This window comes from Petromyzon marinus, chromosome 9 (genome assembly GCF_048934315.1).
Source record: "Petromyzon marinus isolate PM22_M1 ecotype Great Lakes invasive population chromosome 9, UKy_Petmar_22M1.pri1.0, whole genome shotgun sequence".
NCBI classification, from domain to species: domain Eukaryota; kingdom Metazoa; phylum Chordata; class Hyperoartia; order Petromyzontiformes; family Petromyzontidae; genus Petromyzon; species Petromyzon marinus.
This window is the reverse complement of record NC_133675.1, coordinates 15,264,610-15,277,268: the sequence shown is the minus strand read 5'-3', so window position 1 is coordinate 15,277,268 and position 12,659 is coordinate 15,264,610. Positions and strand designations below refer to the sequence as shown.

General features: G+C 42.0%; 1 protein-coding gene across 2 annotated transcripts in view; it reads right to left on the bottom strand.

The window, feature by feature from the left end:
* Positions 1 to 9,727: 9,727 nt before the first annotated feature.
* The window catches only part of LOC116940462 (complement C1q tumor necrosis factor-related protein 7-like), a 28,223-nt gene continuing 25,291 nt past the window's right edge, over positions 9,728 to 12,659 (bottom strand). For both annotated transcript variants that reach the window (XM_076065941.1, XM_076065940.1), the window contains exon 4: positions 9,728 to 11,987. In XM_076065941.1, coding sequence (XP_075922056.1) covers positions 11,368 to 11,987 — 620 coding nt within the window. In that variant the 3' untranslated portion in view covers positions 9,728 to 11,367. The remainder of the gene's footprint in view (positions 11,988 to 12,659) is intronic.

Below are 12,659 nucleotides of genomic sequence, written 5' to 3'. Positions count from 1 at the left end.
TCTCTGAAGAAGTCATCCACAAGCTTCTTCACATCGGCTGCCTTCGTTGTTGTAAGAGGCTTACAAAATAAAAACTCTTCTTTTATCATGTCGTCTTTCACATAGCGTACAAAAACAGCAAGCTGGCTTAGATCAGAAACGTCTGTGGTTTCGTCGAGTTGAAGGCTGAATTTTGCCGGGCTTGAAATCAGATCCGCGACTACTTGAGCCAAGATGTCTTTACTCATGTCTTCTATTCTGTCACTGACGGTGTCATTTGAAAGGGGAATTTGGGATAATTTACCTTCGGCCGCTGTTCCGAGTATCAGATTCGCCATCTTTAATGCAGCTGGTTTCACAAGTGTTTCACCAATGGTGTGTGGCTTGCCCTGCTTTGCGATCAGGTAAGCAACTTCGTACGATGCTGTCAGGATCGGTTTGTTAACAGGTACAAATCCAAGAGCAGGCAGAGTGGCCCTTTCATCGAATCTGGCTCTCTTCACCCTGAATTCAGCAAGTGTTGTGTTCTTGTATTCCCCGTCTCCATGCAGCTTCAAGAAGTGTTCCTTTAGTTTTGCCGGTGCAAGACTAGAGTTGCTCAACTTGGCGTTGCAAATCATGCAGATAGGACGCTCACTCCCATCACGTTCCGTGATACATGAGAATCCATGTTGTACATATTCGTCCGACCACTTTCTTCTTTTGCCCGACATAGTTAGTATGGATAAAATATTAAAGAAATCACACGACGTACGACAACAACAGTCACACGTTGACTACTGAGTACGCACTAAATTCCCCGCAGCGCTGATTGGCCAAGCAGTGTAGCATGATCATCTGCAGCCAGTGATGGCCAAGCGGGCCGTGTGTGTCATCACAAATTTACACAATAATTCAAGTGTGTCCGGACCTCCGTGGCGGGGGCTCTGCCGAACCCCTGAGATCGACTCACCGAACCCCTGGGGTTCGATCGAACCCAGGTTAAGAACCACTGCTCTAAAGCCACCTGGCAGGTCACCCAACGTTCAAGCCTGCCAGGCTCTGCTGATGAGACACTGAATGTTGAAACCAGTCCTTGCCCCAAAAGCCACCTGCCAGGTCACCCAGCGTTGGTTCAAGCCTGCCTGGCTCTGCTGATGAGACACTGAATGTTTAAACCAGTCCTTGCCCCTAAAGCCACCTGGCAGGCCACCCAGCGTTGGTTCAAGCCTGCCTGGCTCTGCTGATGAGACACTGAATGTTGAAACCAGTCCTTGCTTCTAAAGCCCCCTGGCAGGTCACCCAGCGTTGGTTCAAGCCTGCCTGCCTCTGCTGATGAGACACTGAATGTTGAAACCAGTCTTTGCCTCTAAAGCCACCTGGCAGGTCACCCAGCGTTGGTTCAAGCCTGCCAGGCTCTGCTGATGAGACACTGAATGTTGAAACCAGTCCTTGCCTCTAAAGCCACCTGGCAGGTCACCCAGCGTTGGTTCAAGCCTGCCTGGCTCTGCTGATGAGACACTGAATGTTGAAACCAGTCAATGCCTCTAAAGCCACCTGGCAGGTCACCCAGCGTTGATTCAAGCCTGCCTGGCTCTGCTGATGAGACACTGAATGTTGAAACCAGTCCTTGTCTCGAAAGCCACCTGGCAGGTCACCCAGCGTTGGTTTAAGCCTGCCTGGCTCTACTGATGAGAGACTGCATGTCAAAGGCCGTGGGGCCGATACGAAGTGTCTTTATTGGATCTGCTTTGTTGTATTTCCACTCTTGGTAGAAGCGCTGCTGTTCCTGCATCCCCACGTACCCGTGGCTGCGCTGTGGGAGAGCTCAAACTTATTCACCCATTGCAATTCAATGCAATCCACTCCGTACGCTCAACATATAGGTTGGGTGCAATTTTGTTTTGCAATCATGTTTTGTTGGATTATGTAAATTGTATAATTCTAACAATGAACAAAACTGAGTGCAAACAATAAACACGTATTTGGTCATCTATTTTTCGTTGTGTCAATCATTAAATGTTTGGCGAATGGAAATCATCATCAGCCAATATCTTTTTGCTGCTGAATGAAGGTTTCAAACCGCCAAACTAAAGTTGGACCGTAGTGGCAAACGGAATTAAACTGATGACAGTGGATGCAGTGTTGCAAAAACCAACCTTAAAGGTTCCGGGCCAAAAGTGGAAATTCCCTTTGGGGGCCAAGTGATTTAACATGTAAACTTAAAATTCATGTCAACGTGTTTAAAACAGTGATTGAACAACTTCACATTCCTTATTTCCACGATCTATTCGTGGCTTACTAAGCGTAGAGTAAATTCACATGTTTATGGCATGGTCCAGTCCTTAAGCATGTTATACTAAAACACTGAAGGGGATGTTTCTGGTTATATTAAAGAGCTTATGACCATCCTCTTGTTCTACATCCTCCCCACACTTGGCCACCACTCCTGTGCAAATTATCAACTGTAATGAGCTCGGGTTCAATTGGAAACAAGATATGGCTTCATTATCACTCTGGCAATCACACCTAATATTTCAACAGACATCCATACAGACCAATCGTTGATTGTGCATATACAAGTACAAGGGATATCCAAAAAAGTTAAATTAAACAGACCACAGTTTGACCTATAATCCACAAAAACATTGTGCTGACAGTGTTCCACAGTTTAGAGAAAGAATTAGCTGCTATATTCCATTAATCTTTAAAAAAGAAATCGATTATGAGGGAAGCACATCACGTAAAGATAAATTAATCCGCAATAAATTCGAAGATTATTTGGTTGTGTTTTTTCCAAAACCCAAATGGATCTATGTTCATATATGTTTGCATTAAAAACCAACAATTTTATATCATGGGTGTTTCCAGATTGAATCGTGTCATGTAGCCTAAATGCCGAACTACTGCATGCCAAAGCAGGATCTATATTGCCGGATAGAGGGGGCTAAATGAGCACTGCACAGGCTAGAGAGGAGATGGGCTGATGTGGTGCAGGTAGACCTGGAGATGTGTGGACTTTCTGACGACTTGTACCACCAACAGTGCCAAGATGACATCTGATGAGGCTCGTGAAAGACGCTGCTCGGCAGTTTCTCAAAAAATACCATTTTAAATATAAAATATAGGTTTAAACAATAATTCAAAACGGTGATAATTATACAATGCAATATCTTGTACTGCTAGACAATATTTTATTTTGCATGACTGAAATACTGGAACTCTATTCGGTAGACACTAATTAACGAATTATTACCATGATTTTGCTGTTTTGAAATAGATCTGATTATAGATACGCAACTACATATATAGCACCAATTGTACACTAATTTAAAGGCCCTCCACTATAGGTAAAAACATGAGATACATCACTGAAAAAAATACAGAATTATTATATCAACAGCCTCTCAATGTTATATCCATTCTGTTCTTTGGCCTGGGTTCAGTACATTTTCAATTCCATGTAGATCTTTGTTGTACATTGGCGCTGAATCTTACACGTTTCCATTTTATTTTAATTCATTTGACTTAAACTGTTTAAGCAGATGACTTCATCAAGTATTCATATTTCACATGCAAGTTCCCTGTTAGGAATAGCATATGCTTTAGTGAAGCATTAGAGAGCATGTCGAAAGATTTGGAAAGCAAGCAACACAAACCAAGTGCTTAATACCTGGAAATCATTTCCTGCTGTAATTTTCTTTAACTTTAACTCCCCAAGATTTTAAACCCTGCTTTCGTTATCTTACTCTCCTTGTCAACAAAGTTATCAATAAAGCTGCTCTGAATCAATGAAACCAGTTGTTTCTGCCAAAGGTTCCCGTGTTGATTTCCTAAAAAAGAGACTTAAGATGCTTCAGTATTAATGGAAGATTGATGAGATCCTATCAACTCCACCCAGGTCAACTGCCCATTTTCCATAGAGTTGTGCGTTGTTATTGCTATCACAGGTTGGCAATAGAGTGTTACTGACCTACTTTTTGGTGTGTGAAAGTAAACACTCAATATTCAGTTGGCTCCTATTACAGTATGAAATGTGACATGGGATGTGTGTATAAAGTTGGACGTTTAATTTGATTAATTGCCCTATCATTGATTAGTGCCAGAAATAATAATGCCAGGAATTAAAAAGCAAAGTTTGTATAAACGTGTTTTAATACAATCATCAACCATGCCACGAATGCAATTTTAATAACTAGATTACAACATAAGAATGCAAGCATAAAACTCAAATTCATAGACTGCCTTAACTATCCTCACATCTACAAAACATTTAATAATGCACCCTAAAGGTTAGTTTGTGTTTTAAATCTTTATAAAATCTGGCTCATAATTCCAATGCGAGTGAGGGATGTATGAAGGCTGTCCCATGACATCTGCATAGCATCAAAATGAGCTGAAGATGATATTGAGAATAAGTGGGTGCTTGTGTGATAGTCCTGTTAAATTTATTTACGAGATTATAGTTTATTCTCCAAGGTCTTTGCCGATTCTCAGAATGAATGGCCACTTTTGGTGCTGAACATAGAGAAAATGCAGTTTTAACCTGAATCAGAATCTCTATTTGGACTGGAGGAATCCGATGCGCTATGAAGCTCTTTTTCACAGATTTCCAGCTTTGAGAACCCTCATATCTGCATGTGTTGAATAGTCATGACCTTGGGTAGTGATTTTGACAGTTAAGCGACTCTGTGACAGCTCTTAAAATCTGACACTCAAGCCCATTCTATTCATACATGGCCATCACAGTTATATACAGTACGCTGCAAACTTTTTTGGGAAATATATTATTTTGCTGCATCTTATTCATTTGTATACCTATCCCCCACAATTACTTTCTCACATTTTTGTTAATGCGTTACTTGTCCATGTAATTATCATATTTTTCCACGTAGTGTAGAACATTGATATCGTTGTTGTGGACTCACGTGGGAATATACAATTGGGCAGTGTAGACATCCAGGCTTTTAACAAATAAATGCCCTAAAAACAGACATTCGTTGTATTTAAAATGCATAACTGAATTCCATGGTTCAATTGATGTATCACTTGTGTTGGCGTTTTCAAAATGAACTCAACCTCGAAGAGTATTGACATTGAAAATGGAGCCCAGCCATGCCGGAGGAGGGAGGGCAATGTGTTCCATGTTTTCTTGGTGGTAAGACACAGTGTTCTGTGGCTCTCCTACCTCACCTAATCTCCGTCTGGTGTCGAGTGGTAATAGTGATTCTTAAAATGTCTCCTGCAATCAGCGCCCAAGCCACCATGTGGCTTTGCGTTCTCTTTAAGGCAGGTAACAATAGACCACATATTGTCTATTCTGAGGACTCTCGCATGATGAATAGCTATGCGTCCATTTTAGTGTGATCCGGAGACACTCATTGGAAACTTTAATGCTGCATTATTATGCCAGTTAACCAAAACAAATACAGTATATAACATAAATTGAATTGCGTATGTTGTACATTAAATATTTACAAATGCAAAAAATAACTGAATACACTTGGGTAATTTTGTTCGTGATTTACTATTTAATGCTCAAAATAGATTAGTGTATGTTTAACTTCCATAGCACCGTACGTAGCCAACCATGCTAATCAGAGGTGAGTGTTGGTAAGGAATAACAACTGTCCATGGCAATACATACTCGAGGTTCTTGCAGGTGTAGAGATCTCCTTTTTGTAGTCAAAAAATTACAGATTGCAAAGTACATTTCACTTGAAGCTGCACACGGGCACTGAGCAGCAACTTTAACGTAGCTATTTCTGTGACCAGTTACAAGCTAATCACTCAGCTATTTCAATGCTAAATTCTATGCTAATTCCATTGTCAAGGGGTGCCTCTGCGGATGTGTATGCTTTAACTTAGCTATTTCAATGCTAAATTCTATGCTAATTCCATTGTCAAGGGGTGCCTCTGCGGATGTGTATGCTTTAACTTTTAACATAACTATTTCTGTGACCAGTCACAAGCTAATCATTCAGCCATTTCAATGCTAAATTATATGCTAATTCCTTTGTCAAGGCGCTTTGTTCCTCTCACACAGCTTAAAGGCCGTGATCTGAACGTGGCTCTTTCACTCCAGCGCTGTCCTACCAGACAGTCTCGTCCCTTCACCTGATGAAGGCCGCTTGTGTTGTGGCCGAAACGTCGTGAGAATATTATTGTGTAATTTTATTTTATCAATTTATTATTTTATTCTTATTCTACGTGACTTTACCGAAAGAACCAAAGAAGATGAGCAGCAGCTGTTGGATAGCCAATGCTGCAGCCAAGAATATTACTCAATGCTGCACTAGGATAACTCATGAGGACAACACTGCAAACTAGCTGCTGTGAAGCTAATGTGACAGGGGTAACAGGATAATATATCGTAGAACAATCCTCTATGTTATATAATGGGAATGGAAATGTGTGAGTGCCAAGTTTGTGATGGTGGTGACTGAAACGTTATGTGTGGCTGATAGTGATGACTTTTCCACTTTCCCATAAAGAAGTGCTGTGACATCACTGCAATGCTATCCCATAATTCAACACAGGGTTGTACGAGCACCTTTAGTAGGAATCTGCCAATTTTACGCACAGACACCCAAGGCTCACTTCAAAGGGGGCCATGGAAAGCCTACTGGTCTTATGTGCCATAATATGACGCATGTGTTTGCCAATGTGACTATAATTTAATGTCTTTTCAGTTTCCACAGTCAGGTTATGATCCATCCAAGAACGCTGAAACATCTCTTTTTTGAGTATAAAACGTAATCCCTGCTGCTTCAAGGCCCAATGGCATGAGATGTATAGGACCACCTAATTTAGTGGTGCTGAATGTCTGTCACTTGCATATTAACATATTTGCCTTGTATAACTGTTGGTGTGTACTACGCCCCATTGTTACAACACATTCCAGGTAGTACATTCGAGTGAACCATTAGTTTAAATATATTACAGATATTACAGTTGACAGTTATCACCTAAATACTAATCCCGTCTTAACGCCAAAGGACACCTGTTATAAGAGTCATGCTAACCCCATAAAATAGAAAGGTAGAATACACATCAGACTACCAAAGTTTAACACTTTCCCTTTGTATATTTTCAGATGTCCTTGCAGTAAAGTATCACATTCGTCGGCGCGAGGAGTGTGTTGTGTCAAAATTAATATCATAACAGTGAGAAGCCACCTTTGCCCTCCGGTTGGACACAAGCCGTCATCTGCATTTGTAATTAGGCATTTTCTATTATTATTATTATCATATTTCCAATAGTGGCAAAGCCCACATTGTTCTATGAAATAAAACCCTGGCCAGACACTTTGAGTTTGACTGCCAAATCCAAAGTAGCAAATTTATTTTATGTTGTAAATAATTTCAATTGTGCACTGAGCACATGGACTTAGTGTGTGATGCTGGCACGTGTATCTTTACGTGGAATGTAGGTTGCATTGGCGAGAGCCTAGATATCCAAAAGCATATTCTAAAATCATCAGCATCTGATGGAGCCCAACAGCTCTTGGGCAAATTGCTTCAGTGGGGACACCTGCTGAGGGCTGGCTGCTAATAGGGAGAATTGCACGGACCAAAATTCCAGAAAAACTGAGAGGCTTGGTGTGAACTTCCTGAATTCGTATCTTTTCTTATCGCAACATTTAACATAGATCATTTTAGTTTCTTTAAAAAAAAGTATTTTTTGTGTAGATATTTAGATTTTTTTTAATCGATTGTTTTCCAGTACATTACATATACTGTTTGACACATTCCTTTAACTCTATTGGAGCAGTTTTCTGAATCCACTGAAATGGAAAGGTGGGACTAAAGCTCTGAGGTATAGAACTCCGGATCCACTGCTCTGTGTTGTGACACCGTGCAACGAAATGCTAATTGAGATTAAAAGACCCACTGCCAGATGAGGGTATCAGCACACAGTGTCAGCCATGAGGGTTGTTTGAGCATAATTCACCAGACTCATCAGTGAAGATTGGTGAAGGGAGGCCCGGGAGCAGTTCAGATATCGCCTCACAACTGATGCTCGTCATGAAGCAATCGCTGTCAACCCATACGGTTTACCCGTATTCTTGTACAGGGAAATTGAGTAAAAAAATTGTCTATTTTTTTTGCGTGGTCTCCCTTGTGATGGGACTTTGTAGGATGAACGTTGGGATTTATAAGGGCACGGGGTAACCAATAAGGTCTGAATTGGTCTGTAATAAGGTAGGAACTGATAAGGGGTTGACAGGTTTGTGAATCTAACTCAGGTTAATAGTGTAGTGTGTGGTAACCATTGCATCACCACTCTATCCCTGACAATGTACATTTAAAGGCGCTTTATAAAGCAGCAACCATACTATGGTACATACTTACAGTACATAAGCATTTGACATTCTCATTGATCATGTTTTAATGAGGATATTTCAGCCTTAATAAATTGTCTTAAGTCAGTACCCAAAATCTTTCATAAACAGTTATGAATGCTACAACTTGCTCTTAAAATAACGTCGTGTTTTTGTATTAAAACCACAGATCAACCTTACTATAGGGACACAATAATGGCATTCCATTAATGTGTACTGCTCTTAATTATAGTTCACTGCGCATGTATGTTGAACTTCTTTCGAACTATACATGCATTCTAATGCTCTACCTCATGACATGGCATCAATAGCACAATTAGAATAATAATATACAAAACGAATCAAACTCCTGTACATGTGGGTTTGGAGTCAAGCATGGCCAACTCCAATCTACACATGCCTCGATCGGCCTGAGTCGTGACTGGCGAAGACCATTTGTTTTTTTTTTATTCTGGTGAGTGATGAGGTTCCACAGGCCCCAAGACGCGCGTGGAATTTTCCTTGGAATTTGTGAACAAAGTTGATCCACGCGAAGGCGACGTGACCTGCCGCTGGTTTGCTCCGAATCCAGGCAGGCTGATCAGAGATCACCGTCTAAAAGGACTTGGGGATGGAATGCTTTTGGCATGAAACAAAAGGTGTTCTTAATTAACTACAGCACTTGGTGGATGTGTCTTTAAATACCTGTCAACCTTAGCAGGTTAGACGCCTCAATCACTCTCTCAACACTCCTTAAAAAATATATGACTATATAAGACACGGATAATGTTGCAAACATGCTATGTCATGGTTATTTGGAAGCCTTATACAATATAAAACATATACTGTTGGGAGTCACTATGTTGGAAAACAGAGTATTAATTTTTTTTTTTCATATCCCTCTCTTAAATTATTGACTACCCATTGGTAAGCGACACAGTCTGATACAATGTTTATGGACTGCATTAGATGGACACCGCATTGTTCCAGGATAGTTCTTGCCTATAGCAGCAGGCAACCCAACATCGTTTGATCAACAGACCACACCCACTGATGAGGCCCAGAGGCAGTGAAATCAGTCGAGGGGGTTACCGTGATGAAGCGAATGCAAAACCCTTTCATCCAAAGGCACATTGACAGGACTTAAATAGGATGTTTGAATCAAAACGCAGCCCTGCCTGTTTGTTGATTATTTATTTATGTTGAGTATGATATACAGTACAGTATATGCAAGGACCTGATTTATGGATTTTTTAATGCCAAACTATTTGAGAAAGAATGGTACATTTTTAGGTAATTCACCATTTTCTAAAAAAAACGATTTTGCCAAATTGGGTCTATATTTAATTCATTCATTCATGTGCATACATGTGGGTTCCCTTTATTCAATTCCCTCTGGTAATATTTTCAGAATCACTTCACTTAAGACAAAATACATCAATACAATTGGAGAAAATATTTTTTATTTTATAGCTGTTCCATAACCAACAGCTAAATAAATTGATGTTAACATCAAACTGTTTTGTACTCTTCAAAAACACATTTTAATAAAAAAAAACTGGCCCTCAATGAAATCCTTACTTTAACGTAAATGCCATGTTTGTGCAAGTGGCTTGTTGTGCTTTCAGTTGATGGTGTATGTGGAATGGCTTAGCATTACACAAGTCGCGCACTGTTACGCGATGCCATTTAAGCAACACAGTCAATTCCGTGCTGGGCACCAATCTTGCCCATCCAGGTCAGGTCATGGCATTTATAATCTATGTCATGCATCGAGTCCAGCTCAAGTGCCCAGCCAAGTCCATTACGCAATATATTTATGGCTGATGTCAGATATTGGAAAATGACCTTTACAGAGTTTTGAAATTAAAGTTTACACGGCTTGGTAATGCTACGGCTAGGGCACAGTGGCAGGTTTCAAGTTCAAATTCCAGTCGGGCGGGCGGTGGGGGTGGCTCAACCCAAACCCCTCGGGTGTTCAGAGAGTAAGTGCCACTTCATGAAAAGTCCAACAGTCGTTGTCCGAAGAATATACGGAACCTCAATGTTAAAAAAGTAGAAGTCCACAATGGGCTCAACATCACCAACACTCGCACACTTGTTTGAGCGGTGATACGCGTTGATCTGAAAACGTTTGCAATACCATATCTCAAAATCAAAACAGGTTTACATGGAGTGGATTATAACTGGTGATTGGCACCTACAATGCAATATGTTCTCACCAGAAGAGTCAAATGATTATCACATTCACCACATTTTTTTTCTCTCCATTACCTTAAGAACGATGAACAAGAAAACATTCAATACAGAGCTATTAATATTCACTCCGTGGTTTACATATTTTATTTCCCCACACACGGTTTGAAAGGATTTAATGCCTCGTGGGACCAGCCTGTGTACAACACCAGTCCCTCACTCCACTCACTGTAGGTTTACACTATATGAGAATGGTCCTGTTAATACCCACATCACCGGTCCTCCTGCTATATATGACTGGAATTTAGTGTCATTTGCAAGCAATTAACAGCACCACACTCCAAGTTGTCTTTATTCTATAGCCAAATTCTGAAAACTCTTCATTCCTGAGTTGCAGAAATCTGTATCAGCACACACGGTTAAAATAGCATGTAACAATTATTTGGGGGCTCTGTATATAGACAAAGATGTGGAAATGAGCCTTCATCAGACCTGGATTGAGGATCCACTGAACACTAAGTCCAAATAATATTTTGCCTCATTTTGTTTTTGGATCCAAGCCTCTTTTCTACCATCAATTCCAATCTCTCCAACTTCCAACGTTAAGCCTCATGGCTCCAAAGGCAGCTGCTTACCCCATTTGTTGGATAATCAGGCCCTGATTAATGGGGTTCTTTACAGTTGAGTATGAAGGCCTGCTCATAGAAACCTCTGGCAAAGACTTGAATCTTTGCTGCTGTGGTCACCTCAGAGAGCTGAGCCTTGCTTCATAGTTTTCCCAGCACAACAACTCATACAGGCCTGGTCACAATAAGTCCATCAGTGAAATTAGCACCATTTTCCCCGAACCCAAAACCAGTCCCTACCAACAAGTTCCTCACGCTGTGCAGTTATAACTCATCGTAGTCAGCCATATAGTCGGGGTCGGGGTAGAGCAGGAACCCAGAGAAGAGGCTGTCGGCCCAGTTGGGGTCAGAGAAGAGCCCGTTTTGGTCCGCGTAGAAGATCTGGAGCCACACTTCGTCCTCGGGCTTGAGCAGCAAGAGCGTGGCGCCCGACGCCACGTCGTGGTTGCCCGTGTTGGCGTCGAATGTGCGCACGCGGTAGACCCCGTTGTGCATGAGCCCGATGGCCAGGTGCTTGTTGGCGAGCGTCACGTCGTACGAGAAGTAGTAGACACCGGGGATGGCGCAGATGAATTTCCCAGTCAGCCCGCTGTAGTGGCCGCCCTCGTTAAACAGCACCTTGTCGAACTTGATGGGCGTGCGCACCTCCGGGTAGCTGGCCGTGATGGCGGCCGTGAAGGCCGAGCGAGGGATGTTGCTGCACTTGCAGCTGCCGGGCGGCCCGCGCTCACCGCGCACCCCTTTCATCCCGAGAGGGCCCGCAGGGCCGGAGGGCCCCACGGTACCCGGAGGTCCCTTCACGCCCCTGGGCCCGGCCTTGCCGTAGGCTCCACGCAGTCCTTTCTGTCCCTGAAGGCCCGGCTTACCGGGCTTTCCATTTGTGCCTGAAATGAAAGTTGCTCGTGTCATTTGTCAGCCACTGTGATGCAATCGCCATTTACCATAGCATGCACAAAGTTGCACGTACAGGTGCAGTCTTTTGTCAATCCACTGCGGGTTGAGGGCCTCCCCACACAGTGCGGGTCATGGAGGATCTCTGATTATACATCACGCTGGTCAGTGCAGGGAGGTGAAAGTAGGAAGGATGGTTAAGGGAGCATAGAAGTACAACAATGACATTTGTTGCACTGTCCTCTGTTTTCCCACAACATAGCCTAAAACACCTGTTATGCATGGTGGTTGCCCATCCAAGTTCTATCCAGGCTCAAACCTGCTGAGCGTCCGATGTCTGATTTAGTTATAGGCACAGTGTAATCAAGCTGTGTAATCGAGCGATTTTATTGATTGAATGTGATGCAATTAAGTTGGTGATAAGATCCAAAGCAATTTGAAATTAGGCAGCATGTTTCATGTAAAGTGCGCGAACAGCAACAATTATAATAAATCCCATTCGGACATAATTCTCTGACAGATTAAAGCTGACAGGAACAAACCTAAGGCCCTCCAACAAGACGGAACACAACACTTGTGAGTGAAACAGGACAGCCACTCATTACAAGGGGCATCACATTGAAACACAAATTAAAGAACTGCCATCGGCAGTCGTGAACAAAAAT